At 37.8% G+C, this 14,711-nt stretch overlaps 1 protein-coding gene across 3 annotated transcripts in view; it reads right to left on the bottom strand.

Annotated features, from left to right (window-relative positions):
* The window catches only part of tnrc6c2 (trinucleotide repeat containing adaptor 6C2), a 71,543-nt gene that overhangs the window by 35,358 nt on the left and 21,474 nt on the right, over positions 1–14,711 (bottom strand). For all 3 annotated transcript variants that reach the window (XM_022675205.2, XM_049479954.1, XM_022675208.2), the window contains one exon: positions 4,695–4,976. In XM_022675205.2, the coding sequence (XP_022530926.2) occupies positions 4,695–4,976 (282 nt within the window). The remainder of the gene's footprint in view (positions 1–4,694; positions 4,977–14,711) is intronic.

Below are 14,711 nucleotides of genomic sequence, written 5' to 3'. Positions count from 1 at the left end.
AAGTCGCTAAATGACATCATCGCCTAATTTGCATAATACATGTTTTTGAAGCTGTAAAGGATTAACATTGTGAGAGAGAAAAAAGTGAGTAAAAAACAATAAATATGTTAGAAATGATACAAATGAACTCCAACAAATGAACAACTTCTGTTGCTTTTTTAAATAAGGACTCACATCTCAAAATAACAGCTAAGCTGTTAGATTTAGTAGATATATAATGGGAAATGATAAGAGTGTGCATTTTTAATTAGCTAAAAACAGCAACAAACTAGTACCCTGATGTGATCATTAGGGGTGGGTGAAATGACATGATATTTCAGGGTATAATATCATTCACAATATTCAAAAATGTTGGTGATATTATTGCGTAAGATACGATTTGGCACATCCCTACTTACAGTAACAACAGACATTCAAGAATAAGAGGAATCTCCCTCCAATCGCTGTACAAAATGCTCACAGAAAACCTGCCAATGCACTAAACACACACACACACACACACACACAATAACTCATTCTGCAGAGGCTAAAGTGTCAGATGTGTCAGAGATGCTGTTTATTTACCCTTTCCCCAGCCTCTCTCAGCCAAACTGCAAGTGACGTCATGGCAACATTCTTTGTCTGAAATAAACCCCTTTCAATGCATACGGCCTCTGCGGATCAAAGACCCCTCTCACTCCCCCGAACACCGGAATGACGCGCATGCACTTTACACTCATCCACCCCTAACAGAGCAAGAGGAATCAGGACTGAGACAGAAAAAAGGGTATAGAAATGTAAATGTGAAAGAATAGCAAGGCAGAATTAACTGAACAGTGCACAGTTAATGAGAAAACGGCATAATTAATTGCTAATTTAAAGCTAATGCTAACATAGCCTAGCATAGAAGCTGGTAAATTGGATTGGATTTCTTTTATTTACCACATTATTCAATGCGCCTATGAATTACCATTGAATGATACGTGAAAAAAAAACAACAACAGATTGGTGCATCCACAGTTATTGCATCATTACTGAGGCACTTGCAGAACCTTCTGTCTGTAGTAATAAACTTTCTAATACCAATCAGCTATTAGTTGTATAGTTACAACTAAAGCACGTTTGTAGTGAACAAATTGTGTAAACTGACCAATCACAGATATGTCCTTACTAAAGATTTTGAAAAACACTAGGGGAGGGTAAATTTTTGATTCTTAGATGCATCTTGATTCAGACATAAAGGATTCTGAATTAATTCACAAATGCCAAAAATGTATTCATACCTGCCAACATATAACACATTTAGTGGTACCTCCTAGTACGCTTGTATAACTCCATGTGCTAAAGTGTTTCTCTGTGTTAATGTGTTCACAACCACTCGTGCTTTCATACCATTTATGTTTAGCATGACCGCTAATCCAGCAAGCTATCTAAAAAGGCCATCTGCTACTTTCCTCCACGCTTCATTTTCCTCCAAACTGTTGAAACTGTTGAGTGTTACTGTGCAAAAGACTCTGAGGCTCTGTCTTTCTCTCTCTTTCCCTCTTTTTACCAAATTGAAAACCTCTGGAATATATAATCAAGAGGAAGATGGATGATCATAAGCCATCAAACCAAGCTGAACTGCTTGAGTTTTTGTACCAGGAGTGGCATAAAGTTATCCAAAAGCAGTGTATAAGACTGGTGGAGGAGAACATGCTAAGATGCATGAAGATGCATGAAAACTGTGAATAAAATTAGGGTTTTTTCACAAAATATTGATTTCTGAAGTATTTATGAATATGAACATGTTTTTTTTTTTGCATTATTTGAGGTCTGAAATTCTTTTTTATATTTTAGCCATTTTTCATTTTCTACAAATACATTCTCTAAATGACTATATGTTTTATTTGGAATTTGGGAGAAATGTTGTCCAAGGTTTATAGAATAAAACAACAATGTTCATTTTATACATATAAATAGCAAAATCAGATAAACTGATTCAGAAACTAAAGTATATAAACTAAATATATATATATATATATATATATATATATATATATATATATATATATATATATATATTACACTGTTTAGCCATAACATTATAAACACTTTCTTGGCTTTAATATTACCTAAAAACATTAATTTTAGATTTTTGTATTAATAGTTTGAGTAATTTAAATTACGTTTTTTCAAGTAAATAGAAATTGTCTATTAAATAATCTATTAAATAGCGGAATTCATTATGGATCTGTTTTGATAACTGTCTGGTACCAGTATGAAATATTCAGCAGCAGAAAATCAGAATACCATTCAAACAGTAGCAAAGACAACAGAAGCCGCCCGGAGCTACTGTGTGTGTGTGTGTGTGCGTGGGGTGGGGGGTATATGCTGAGACGCATTTTGCATTTCTCACAGCCACATTATCACACCCCCTTCTGAGCTAGGCAATCTGTACCACCTGCACACACACACACTCACACACACACACACACACACTCACACATACACACTCTCCCTCTGAAGGACAGCTGGAGTCTGATGCAAACAATAATCTAAAACAATACAAGACTTGGAGGCCATCAGCCTTGCAGATTTCAGACCCTCTTTTTTAAAGATATAAAGAAGGTTTTGGATGAACGCAACAGAGTTTAGATCTATGCTATTTCACCATTTTGGATCAATATACACTGCCAATCAAAAGTTTTAGAATGCTCCTTACTATTAAGTTGTCCATTAGAAGTGCTGAACTCCACTTCACCTGTCAGACCTAATTCTTTTCTCTAATCATGTTAAGCTGAGCTAAAGGTGCTGTTGCCATATGAGTCAGCCAAACCCAACTCTTTCTGTACCAGTTTTCTCCAGTTTCCAAGAGTCTTTTAAAGGTGTAGTAAAACTCACTGCTCTCTGGCTTCATCTGTAACAGTTTAAGCATTTCTGTGTAAATTATTATGTCCCATGCTGCTCCCAGACTTTCTAGGCCCAGGTGGTTAATCAGTAACGTCCTTACATAGTAACCCACAGAATATTCCCAGCCTCCAAAGGTTATGAATTCATTTTAAGCTGTGTCAATCAGCAGGGCTTGACATTTGATTTTAGGTATCCTGTTACTGATATGTGAGACCACCATTTGTTACCATAAACACACATACCCAATAATTTTTTAGATCGCCAAAAGAGAAATGAAAGGAATAAAACTTGGTGGGGAGATTTGGCATTGTGAGACATGCAGATAATTCAAGATGCATGCATCCCTGTACCTGACTGACTATACAATGTAGTACAGTTGCAAATGCTTTCCATTCGGACTATTTGATAGCTATATACAGACTTCATACTGTAGGTCCACTGTAAAATCAAAGACACAAACAAAACCACCCTAAAAATCGAGCATGGCTTTGGCTGTTACAATTGTGGGTCACTGAGAAACTACAGTACATTATATTTCAGCCAAACTATCTATGTAAGCAAGATAATATCTGTTGTGAAGACGTTTATGGCATTGAGGGGGAAAAGAATGTTCCTGTAATCAGGCCCTGTTACCAAAACAACCTTTCTGCCCTCTGCCCCATATCTAACACACACACACACACGCATACACAAAACACACACACACACACACTGGACATATTCTTCCTCCACAGGTGCTGAGATGTTTACAAGAGCATGTGTCTCCGTATCGTTCTGCTAGATTCTTTTGTTCAACACTCAAATCCAGAACCACTGGTTGGTGAAAAGGTTCTAAAAAACAGTTCTAAACAAAAACAAAAGTACCACCTAAAAATAAGGCTCCTTTAAAAGGCGGTTATAAATCGTTCATAAAGAAGTTTATTAATGCACGTGGAGCCATGTGGAGGCCATGCTTTTTTTACGCCCACTCCCTCTCCCCATTACACTTCTCAGGCAGCAGCAGCCTGTTACTCACACAGAGTCAGAGACAGCGCTGTGCACTCAGAAAAAAATGTGTATCTACTTCTTGTGCCAAGAATCAAGACGTTGCAACATGACGTGTTTGATTTAATTGCCTTAGGTAACATTGCACATCCTCCGATGTGACTACTGCACATGCACACATTACGATTTGTTGTTCTACACAAAAACAAACAGTACCACTTTAAAACAAGGCTCTTTTATAAAGGGTTTAAACACAGTTCATAAAGACTTATAAATAGTTATAAATAATGTTACTAAAATACATTTCTAAACATTAATGACCTCCTTTATGAACTATTTATAATTTTTTATAACTATAAATATATGGGTAAGTATAAATAAAAAATATATGGGTTATAAATAGTTCATAAAGGAGGTCATTAATGCTTATAAATTAAGTTGTAAATATTTTAAAAACATCAATAAGCACTTAAAAAACACATAAATAGAAAGAACAGCAACAATGACTTTTTTAACATATATAAAAATATATAGAAAGTTTTGTCATTGTATATGTTACTATATTTAAATGAGTAAAGTTATTAACAGGAATGTTAATGACGGGTGATGGAAAAGACAAAGTCAGATAAGCATCTAGTAAGATCTGAGGTTTAACAGTATAAATAAATGTGGAATCACTAATTGGTTGCCCTTACTACTTGTGTGTTGTAACTTCTTATTAATGGTTTATAACCTAATTAATAACCATTTATAAATTATGTATTAACCCTTTATAAAGGAATAAAGGAGCCTTATTTTAAAGTGGTACCAAACAAACACACACACGCACAGCTGCTCACCTGTGAGGCGGTCGTTGGTGTGAGTGTTTGGTGGTGTTGTTGGTGCACAGGCTGAGCTGGTGGGCAGTGGTTGACCCCTCTTCAGCAGCTGTTTGTGCTCGTGATGCCTGAAGCGTGGAGGAACCTCTCTGGGGGGGAAACGGGGGACACACTGCGGGGGCTGGAGCTGCTGTGGGCTGCAGGGGCTGTGGCTGCCATTACTACTGCTACTGCTGCTGCTGCTGCTGCTGGGGATGGACAGGGACTGGACCAGCGGGGGACTGGTCTTAGTGGAGTCTGGCACTGCAGGAGAAACAAAACAGAGGCTGCATGAAGGAAGACAGTAAACAATACAAATGAGAAAGAAAAGGCTGCTAGCCATTGCATCATTGTAACCAGGTGGTTACTGTCCATCATACAATATGAGACAATATGCAGTTCTATATTGAAATTAACATGTTTATGTGACTTTTATTGTTTTTACACTGCTTATTTACTAAACAGATTACAAATCAATATGTATGCAGTAAGATACCACTTAAAAATTATTAGTTTCTTTAATTTTAGCAAAGTGAAAACCTCTGGAATATAATCAAGAGGAAGATGGATGATCACAAGCCATCAAACCAAGCTGAACTGCTTGAATTTTTGCATCAGGAGTGCAGGCATACAATTATCCAAAAGCAGTGTGTAAGACTGATGGAGGAGAACATGCCAAGATGCATGAAAACTGTGATTAAAAAACAGGGTTATTCCATCAAATATTGATTTCTGAACTCTTAAAACTTCATGAATATGAACTTGTTTTCTTTGCATTACTTGAGGTCTGTAAGCTCTGCATCTTTTTTTCATTTCAGCCATTTCTCATTTTCTGCAAATGCTTGCAATGACAAAATTTGTATTCGGAATTTGGGAGAACTGTTGTCCATAGTTTATAGAATAAAACAACAATGTTCATTTTACTCAAACATATACCTATAAATAGCAAAATGAGAGAAACTGATTTAGAAATTTCCAGAGCTGCATAACTTTAGAATAAACTCCAAAAAAACATAAAGTCAGTCGTCAGTGATAGTGTCTACCTGTAATAACCCCAATATAACTTTGGAATAAACCTAAAATAATGTAAAGCCATTTTTTGTGAGAATGTCTACCTGTAATTAACTCTATATAACTTACGAATAAACCCAAATAAACCTGTTTTAAGTAATAAACTTACACTTTAATCAGATAAACAGATTAAAATTTTATCAGAGGGCTTGAAAAATTAAAAAAAAAAATACAAAATTAGTTTTTTGTGGTGATTATCTGTTTTTCTTGTTTTCCTGACACAACGCCAAACATGCTTTAAACAAGTTTAAAACAACTTCATTCTCTAAAACCTTTTTAGAGGTCTTTCAAATCAGCAGTATTATTTACAAATTTGTACAAATTTTTCTTCTCTCTCTCTCTCTCTCTCTCTTAAGGCAGTGTTCTGTCATGACGCTTGGCGCTGATGATACCCAGCTCACAGAGCTTGTTCCCCTGCCAGCCAATCAGCTCAGCTTTCTGCTCACCCTGCTGACCAATCAAGCAGTGTGCCCGTCTACACTCCACTAAACCTCCCCCATCCCTCGGTCTACCATCCTCCTCTCCTCTCCTCCTCCTTTCCTTCAGTCTCATTGTGCTCATTGTTCAGGGCTCGACTGAATCCATTACAGAGAGCAGATGGACGCTGGGGCTTGTGGGATTTTTCTCACACTCAAGACTCAGACAGGCAATATGCTGAGGAACTCTAAATTCATATAAAAAAACAGTGTAAATCTCAATGTTGTTCTTTTATAATGAACAGACCAACAGAAATGTTAAAAATGAATAATATAATAATAAAAAAAAATCCTTCTATAATAGTTTCCATTGTGTAGATAAAAGGTTATTTAATAACAATATGAGCTATATGACCCTCTCAATTTACAGAAATGAAAAATGAGCAAACTTTAAATAAGTGAAAAGACTCAATTTGGTCACTGAAGTTTAGTTCATCAGCACCTCACTATCTTGGACAAGAAATGGGAATACTAGACTTTTCCCAGGAATGATCTGGGAATATCTAAGCGCACACAATTATAACACAATTAAGTATTTATTTATTTGTATATATTATTATATATATAAACCGAGGAAACTTTTAATATATACACTCGGAATGATCTCAATAGGAAAAATGGAAATACTATTTTTAATATATAAAAATAAATATATTGTCAATTTAGAAAAAAATTCAAAATAAGAGAAACTGATCTCTTAATATAAAGAAATTATCAACACAAAGTTTTCTTAATAAACAAAAAATACAGAAAAAAGGTTCAAATAAAAGGACAAAAATCGATTTTTAGAAGAGCAGATATTTCAATCTACAACATCAAGAAGATTTGTCTCTTTCTCTGTCTCTCTCCCTCTGTCTCTTCCTCTATCTGTCTCTCTCCCTCGGTCTCTCTCCCCCGTGCACTTTCTCGCTCTATCTTTCTCTCTCTCTCTCTGTCCCTCTCTTTCTCTGGTTTAGCACTGGGTTCTAATCCGGCTCCAGATTACAGCTCGGTCTCCTTCTGCTCTTAATAAAGCCCTTCATTTCACAAACAGCTCTCCATTAGCAGCCTCTTCTGTAATCAGCGCTCTCGTTTGAATTTGGTCGTCTCGGGACAGTCGTTTAATGATGGCAGAGGAGAGAGAGAGGGAGACGGCTGCTGATTTAACTCCTGACAAAAACTGAGAGCTGCTTCAGTTTATCATGCTCACAGAGGAAGTGTGCCAGGACAACAATTTAAAAAAAGAAGAGCTTTTGAGAGGCGGTGCTCGTTTATGTAATGTAAAGAATGAGATTAAGACTCTATTCCACCTTCAGAGACTTACATCTGTACGAAATAATCCAGCTGAATTTCATGTGTTTACCAGTAAAACTGTATCAATAAAACTGTACACTCATATAAAGACATCTGGAGAGCCCTGGTCAATTTACATGCAGATGTGTAATTAAGTCACATGAAGAACAAACACACAGATTTTAATGCACAATTTGTTTGATTACTGAAATTTTAGAAATTGTGTTAAGAATAATAACATGCACCTGAAGCCTGCAGAGACTTTTACATTGGACTGCATGTTAACTAACCATCTTCACCCTAGTTCTAGTTCACAAACACTTCAGCAGCTCACTTTTCACCAACACTAACAATCAACAACTCAACTTTCTCTACTACTAACAAACAGCAGTTTAGCCTCACAAACACTAAATCAGCAGGTTGGCTTTTACCAACACTAAATCACCAATTCAGCTGTCATCCCTAACATTCAGTAGCCCAACGTTTACCAACACTATTGATCAGCAGCTAAGCTTTCACCAACACTTAGCTTTCACTGACACTAACAATCAGCAGCTCAGCTTTTAGCAACACTTACATTCAGCAACTTAGCAATCTCCAAAACTAACAATCAGCAGCTAAGCTTTCACAAACATTAACAATCAGCAGCTCAGCTTTTTGTTTTATTAGAACATACTGGAGGTTACCTAAAGCAGTAACACTACAAAATAAAACAACCACAAGACCCCATATGTGGCAACAGGAGCAGATAGCTTCCACATCTGCAGCAGAACACACCAGAGTCTACTAACAGTAGCAAACCTTAGACCACTGATTTCAGGAGGGCCAGAGATCAGTACTCTGGATTGCTCCCAAGCTTGAAAACAGCTGGCACACTTGACCAAACATACCGAACAAACAGAGCAGTGCTCTAAACTCCGAAAAAAGCTAATGTGAAAACAGCCCCAAGTGGGAAAATACTGCAGCTGCAGCAGACTTTGCAGGAACTCTTCAAATACAGGTTAAAAGCAGCTGAGCAGAGATGCTGATCCAGTGAAAGCAAAGGCAAAGCTCAGTAGAGTCTACCTTAACACTGATCTTCTGCTGTGGAGGACAGACCACACTTCACTATGCAGATACAAGCTGGAGTTTCCTAAATAAAGATTTCTGACAAAATGCTGGAGGAGCAGGTGTCCACAAAGGGCAAGTGTATTAGATGATATAATGAAGTTGAGGGTTTGAAGATGTTGGAGGCTGATTTTCTGAGGGTATGCAGCTGGAGGGTGGAGAAGGGCTGCATCTAAATGCGCCACCATGCTCCACAATTCTTCCTTCTGCCTTCCTGCAAGATTTAGTAAAGCTAGTAAAGCTCCTATTTGCATCCAGAAAGGGCGAAGCAAATGGAAATGAGGAGGAACCAGCGCAGGTGGAATCGGCAATAACCCAGAACCTCAGACAGCGCTTCAGAACGAGGGGGATGGGGGACTTGTGGGGGACAGAAGGCTCAGGAGGCCCCAGGACAGACCCGGCTGAGCTTTAATGAAGAGGCCACATCTCCGTCGGGGTGAAAGAAGCCGGGCTGGGGTCAGACGGGGTTGTGGGAGAGGTCTGGTGCCCCTATTAGTCCAGCCCTTGTTGAGGAGCAGTTAGCGTGTGCTTTGAGAAAGCGCTGAGACAATGCTGGGGTGTGGGCGAGTGAGGAGCGTCTGAGAGGGCTTGGCTTTGCCCATCTGTCCTGCTTTATAGGACCGTTCACACACAGCTTTTCACCCCTCACATGACCTTCTGCTGAAGAAGAGGAAAGAGTGGTCTGGGACACAGAGCTTCTTTAGGTTTACACTGGAGCTGCAAAGCTAATATAGCTAAGAACAATAGAAGCCCATGTACATCAATTAGCCAGGTGCTAACCACATGGTTTCTATACAATCATTACAAGATCTCTTTATGGTTGGTGGTTCCTGACACAATTTCTTATTTTGCTTTAATCATTTTGAGCAATACATATCCATATTTTTTTTAAATAAGCCAAACAATACCAACAGAATAAGAAAAAAGTAAAAAAAAGTCTAATAATAACAACAAATATCATATAAACAGTGATGTACACTGCTTTCAAAGGTTTTAGAACACCCCATTTTTCCCCTAACATCCTGTGCAAAAAAATGTGCCAGGGCATTTTATTTAAAACAAAAAAAAAAGACGAATTTTAGTATTGTAAAAAAATTCATAAATTGTTTTAAAAAAATGGGGGTGATTTTTTTGCAATTCAATGAATAACAGTTTAACCCTTGTGTGGTGTTCATATTTTTGTTACTCGTTTACTTTGTTACTTCTATTTAATTCAGCAAAATTAAGCAATTTCACATTAAAATGCTTTACACATGCTTGCTTTACCTAAATTGCAAGCAATATAAACAGCTTACATGGTTAATATTTGCCCTTTACCTTTTTTATGTTACATTTCTTTTAAAAAGTGCTACTCTTTTTTTATTAGTTTTTTAATAAAATGTAAAAGAAAATGAATTGAGTAGATATGAGTAGAAAATTTGTTTAGTTTCAAATTTACAAATCAAGCAATGTTTATTAGTCCTTGGACAAACATACTGTAGGTAATATAAAGTGTGGTTTTTTTTTGAAAATGTGTTTTGATATATGTTTTTCACAAAAAATGAGCCAATGCCAACGAGTTTGAGTTAGAAAAAATATTTTTTTTGTATCATTTGATGAAAAATGAAAACGGGTCCCACAGACCCGAACACCACACAAGGGTTAAAGCTGGTAAGTAGCAATGGAAATAAACACTAACAACTCAGCTGAAGTGCAGTAATATAGTACTTGATAAGATGAGAAAAAAATAATTAAAAAATCAGCTTATCTGGGCCATACAGCATTGTTACTGGACCACTTAAAAATAAAAACTACTAAAAACCACTAAAAATTTTGACCAGTAGTTTATACAACATAAAATATATTTTTAAGGAGAAATTAAAATACAGTTGTTTAAAATGAGAATATTTAATAAGCAAAATAGAGCGATTACAATGCTCATTCCTATTACTCTGTAGAATTGTATCAATTATAATACAACACAAATCAGACAAAGGACACCATGCAGAGATCCCCCAAATCCTCCTAAAGCGGACAGAATGAGGTCAGAGATCATGTACACATCGCAAAACTGCAATAAAACAGCCATTTCTGATCCAAGACTAATGCGTTCTTCATAAATTCACATTCATCTCATGTAATTACCTGAATGTTACATCATATTTACGACCCTGCGCTTAATTTATCACCCTCTGCCCAAAGCTACATCACAACACAGGCAGCGTGATAAATGATAAACACGCACTGTTGACAAATACCCTGATTAATGTGCGCTGTGATAAACGCACGTAACATTCTCAAAGACTCTGTTCACGATTCGTTTGGTGAGTATTTATAAATGTCAACATTAAAGGAGAGCACTTCCTTTCTGCTTTGGCGGATTAGCCGATAATTAGGCTGCTATCCATGAGTGTCTCGTTCAAAGTGTTGACGCAATTAATTGGATGTGAAATTACAAATTAATTCAATCTGGGATTGCAGTGTGTTGAGCGACGGCATTGTTATGGTTAGTGCCACCTTGTAAATCCAGCGGCGCAGCAGCAAGAAGTCTCCGGAGACGACAGAAAACAGTTGGCGAGAAAGAAATAGGTGAGACTGACACATTCACAAATGCCCTTTCACTTTCAGAATTGCGCTGGCAGCAAAAAAACACGTTTCCTGATTACGGGCAGGAAAATGCCACAAACTGCTCTCACCTCCACATCACTCCGCCCTCAGCCGGCGCTGAATCACTGCCAGCAGAAAGCTTTCTTTTTGCCCCACAAAAGAGCATCCATCACCACAGAGTTACTGACAGCCTTCAAAGAACACAAAAAGCCTGGAGCCACCCGAGTGAAGAAGCTTCTTAAAATCTTAGGCTACTTTTATGTGTATCTGGATTAAAACTGTAGTTTTTTTCTTTAATTTATGTTTTTGACTAAACGTTGTAGAAAACTACTGAAACCAAACAGCAGAAGCTTCTTACACTTACACTACCTGTTTTTTTTTTCACTTTTACACTACTAGTTTATTACAGTTTGCCAAAACAAGTGTGAGGATCATAAGAACATTAAAGGGCTTTATTAAGGGAGCCCATGCTTCAGTTTTTGTGTTATTATCCATCAGTGTCACACCTTAACCTGTGTCTGTCCTGTGCTTTTTCCTTTTTTGGTTCTCTGTGCTTCTGCCCTCTGTTTTTCTGTTTGTGTTCCCAGCCATTGAGAATATTTGGGATGTTCTGGAGGACGATTTGTGCAGTTGTCAGACTCTACCATCATCAATGCTGCTGCAAGATCTTGGTGAAAAATTAATGCAACATTGGATTGAAATAAATCTTGTGACATTGCAGAAGCTTATAAAAACAATGCCACAGAGAATGCATGTTGCAATCAAAGCTAAAGGCGGTCTTACAAATTATTAGAGAGGGTGACTTTTTTTTTTTGGTGGTGCCTTTTTTTTGGGCCAAGCAGTGTTTTTTTGCATCAAAACAATTGTTAAAATGATTGTAAGCTATTTGAGTACTAATAGTGACCCCTTAGGAAAAAAAAGTCTATAATTAAGACGTTATATAAGTTATATAATTAATTTATTACTATAATAAAGTGGTTATTACTATGCCAAGTCTACATCTTAACATCTAAACGTGCAGCAATGCTTACATACAAACACTGTTCTTATGTTCTTATATTTTACATGAGATAATACTGATTTTATGTGTACATGTACATTTTATGTGTACAAAGCATGAATACATGCTTTTCTACTTGTATGTTCATCCAATATATTAACTTGTGTTTTTCTTTTTTTATTCAGATTTGCAAATGCGATCAATCAACACGGCACTAATTACTTGCTAAGGTGTTAATTTGTTGTGGGTCTGGCTGTGCAGTAAATATAGCACAGTGTGTAATTTAGTCTTCGTCGGATGCTCACGGTGAGATGACACACTGCTATTATTAAGGGGAAAGGGGCATCACTACAAAAAGCTGTGACCAACACAATTATCCTTCTATGATGTAACTTAATTACATACAGAGCAACACAGCCAATTACTGCCTATTCAGTCAGACAGTCAGATTCTGTGTTTATTCAGCTAAACTATCAAACTTCCAATGGCTGCAGTTATTCGTCTAGCATTTGAGTGAGAGTCTGAGTGTGCGTGTTTGGAAGATTCAACCCTATTCCCAGCTATCAGCAGATGTGTGTGTGTGTGTGTGTGCGTGTGACCCGCTGCTAACAGAGGTTATGGCAGATAATTGGTCAGGCTCCTGGGTCCGCCTGCTGTTCATCTATATGCATGAAACAGACAGGATCAATTATGGAGAGCGAGCGACGTGTTAGGCGGGACGCTGAAGATTCTGTCCGCAGGAGTGGGGGAGGCACACGCACACACACACACACACACACACACACACACACACACACAATACACACATATTCTCAGTGCTAGTGCACACTACACTCCTACTTACTTTGTATGACACTCTTCCTGCGCTTGGTCTTATCGTGTGGCATGCTCCTGAATGCTAATATAAAAAACCACAGCTAGACGAAGCTTCCAGATACACACAGCTTTTACACAGGAGGAAAATAAGCCTTTATAAAGCATTATAGAGCACCCCCTTACTTTTTTGTAATGTACTACAGTCTGTCAGGGATCATGTGAACAATCCTGGGCAATAAAAAGCTCCCCCTGCACATCCTGTAATGTACTACAGTCTGTCAGAATGAATATAGGGATTATATGAACATTATTGGGTGTTAAAGAGCTCCCCCTACATGTTCTGTAGTGTACTGCAGTCTGTCAGAATGAGTATAGGGATCATATGAACAATACTGGGCATTAAAGAGTGCCCCCTACATGTCCTGTAATGTACTACAATTTGTCCTCATATGAAATGTTATCTAAAGGTGCTTTAAGACATATCCACTGTCCTGGTTGTCATATTTTTTTATACATTTATTTAGATTCCATGTAAAAAAAAAAAAAAACTCCTTCTTCTAGGTTTCCTTGCTTTCCTTACTATTAGTGAAGACAACTGTAACTCTGTGTTTCATTATTATCTTTACTTTTGTCTTCCACACATTTTTTCTGTTGCTCTTACTTTCCACTCCCTTCCTTATTCACTCATCACCGCTCATCTCTTCAAACACACACACACACACACACAAAACAGTATGAGTAACACTGCAATGGCATTTCAAGCCAGAATCACCATCTGCATCAGAAACTCCAAGGCAATGATGTCACTGATCCATAACACACACAACTTTTTCCAGTTCTGTAGACAGAACACACTTACATAAAACACACACACAAACACACACACACACACACACCGAATGCTGCAGGGAGAGGCCAGAGAAGATCCAGAAAGCAGACAGACAAAGAAAAAGGACATAAAATACAACATGAACAGCAGATGGTCTGGAATCTGTTCCTTCAGATATATCTCATACCATCAATATAGAGCACTGTCTAAACCAAACAATACACAAGCATACTGTGGTATATTACGGTCAGTCAGATTAAGCATCTCAATATACAAATCTACTGTGTGCAGACTTGTCACGGTAATTATGTTATCAACTTATCATCATATAATCATATAATATCATTCTCTTCTCTCAGAGGTGAGGATGAGTCAACTGCACCAGGTACAGATCAGCACTAGGGCTGGGTATCGAAATGTCTTAGTACAACAGAGTACTGCAAGTTCTAAAAACTTCGGTCCCCGTTTTCAATACTTTGCATAAAATGTGGAGATCGCAGCGCCATAAATATTATTTAATTTTGCCAATCTAGTGCTGATTGTCAGGCCCGTCCAGCCAAGCCAAGCACCCTATGCCCAAATAAGGACTTCCCCTAATTAGAGCACACACACACACACACACATACACACACACACACACACACTCTGAGAGGCACTCCATGCCCATATATGGACTTCCTCTAATCAGGGCACGCTCATGCAGTCATCCAGCCCTGATTAGAGATCAGCTTCACCTGGGCAGAGTTGCTTATAAGCACGCTGCTCCTCTCTGCTGTTGCCGAGTATTGGTCGCTCTCATGGTCTGTGTTTCCTTGTGGTTCCAGCCTGTTTGCGACTCTACA

Source organism: Astyanax mexicanus, chromosome 5 (assembly GCF_023375975.1).
Source record: "Astyanax mexicanus isolate ESR-SI-001 chromosome 5, AstMex3_surface, whole genome shotgun sequence".
Taxonomy (NCBI): Eukaryota; Metazoa; Chordata; class Actinopteri; order Characiformes; family Acestrorhamphidae; genus Astyanax; species Astyanax mexicanus.
This window is presented reverse-complemented; position numbering and strand designations above follow the sequence as displayed.